This window comes from Olea europaea, unplaced genomic scaffold (assembly GCF_002742605.1).
Source record: "Olea europaea var. sylvestris unplaced genomic scaffold, O_europaea_v1 scaffold27029, whole genome shotgun sequence".
NCBI lineage: Eukaryota > Viridiplantae > Streptophyta > Magnoliopsida > Lamiales > Oleaceae > Olea > Olea europaea.
Genome location: NW_019245430.1, coordinates 1 through 1,503, shown reverse-complemented (window position 1 = coordinate 1,503; position 1,503 = coordinate 1). Strand labels below are relative to the sequence as shown.

The following is a 1,503-nucleotide window of genomic DNA, read 5'->3' as shown; positions in this document are numbered from 1 at the left end:
GCAAAGGATCAGGCCTTCAGTCTTTATAACAGCATGGAGGCTGAAAAGGCCCAGTTTGCTCTGAGGGAGAAAGAGTATGAAGAGAAGCTGAATCGGATGGGGATCGGGCTGAACTCCAGGATCGATGTCGAGGAGAGATTGATGGGGGAGATCAAGGCATTGAGGGCCTCGGAGGAAGAGGCCAGAGCTCGGGCTGAGGAGGAGCGCGGCAAAGTTAGAGAGGCCATCCAGAAGGTACAAGAGGCCAACGAAAGGGCAAGGCAGGCTACCAAAAGGGCTGAAGAGGCTGAGGCCAAGGTTGATAGAGCGGTGGACGCTTGGAAGGAGTCTTCCAAATTTGATGTCGTAGCCCAGGATATCTATGTGGTAGCACTGGAAGAGCTGGTGGGGCACATCAGGAAGGAGAGGCCTAATATTGATGTGGCCTTTCTGGATGAGGCGCTGGAGGGGCAGAAGGAGGAGCTGCGGAGGTTGTCTAAGTCTGCTGGAGTCCGGGTATTACCGACAGCTCAGGATGTTGAGGATAATACCCCAGCCCACCAAGACACTATGCGGTTAAAAACATTGTTTTTGGTATTTAGTTTTGCAATATGTTTTTGGCTTATGAGTGAACTTTGTTTTGACTTTTTATGACATTTTGTTTGGAATGGATAATTGTTTATGCTCAGTACGGTTTCTTTAGAAGAGATCTGGGTTTTTTTTTGTGACAATACCTCACAAACTTAGCTAAATTTGTAAGAGCGTTATAATAGCATGTAGAATTACCTTGAATGAATTTTACCTAGTTGTGCAATACCTGCTTTCCAAACCAGGCTTATGCATAGGGCATTTTTACTAAGTATAGTACACGTATAGCCTTAGCTCGTCCTGCATGTAGAGCAGGGCATTGAAAATTTCCACTAAGGGTTGCAGTACGTACGACCTTAGATCGGCCTGCGTAAGGGGCAGGGCTTTATAAGATTCCTTAGGAGGAATTTTTCACTAAGTGTCGTAGCACATACGACCTTAGATCGGCCTGCGTATGGGGCATGGCTTTGTAAGATTCATTAGGAGGAATTTCTCACTAAGTGTCGCAGCACATACGACCTTAGATCGGCCTACGTATGGAGCAGGACTTTATAAGATTTCTTAGGAAGAATTTTCCACATACGACCTTAGATCGGCCTGCATATGCAGCATGGCTTTATAAGATTTTGACAGATTGCTGAATAAAATGTTCAAAAATAGGAAGTCCCTTTTTATTGATGTGATTGACATTATAAGAAGGCTTTATATGGGCTTTTCCCGTTCACTGATAGTACTGCTTAAGGTGTTCGGCATTCCACGGACGGGGTAAGGGTCTACTCCTAAGTCTTCCAGTTCGTATGCCCCTTTTAGCAAGACCTTCGTTATCAGATAGGGACCTTCCCAATTCCGTCCTAGGCATCCACTGTCGATTGTGGGGAGGAATACCTTCCGTAAGACGAGGGATCCTACCTCAAATTCTCTTTTTCACACTTTTTG

The 1,503-nt window shown here is 45.6% G+C and overlaps 1 protein-coding gene across 1 annotated transcript; it reads left to right on the top strand.

The window, feature by feature from the left end:
* Positions 1-33: 33 nt before the first annotated feature.
* On the top strand, positions 34-937 carry LOC111383491 (the record flags this gene model as incomplete). The annotated part of the gene is made up of 2 exons (XM_023007607.1): positions 34-573; positions 878-937. Coding segments are annotated over exons 1-2 (600 nt in total), but the record flags the coding sequence as incomplete, so codon positions are not given.
* Positions 938-1,503: the final 566 nt, after the last annotated feature.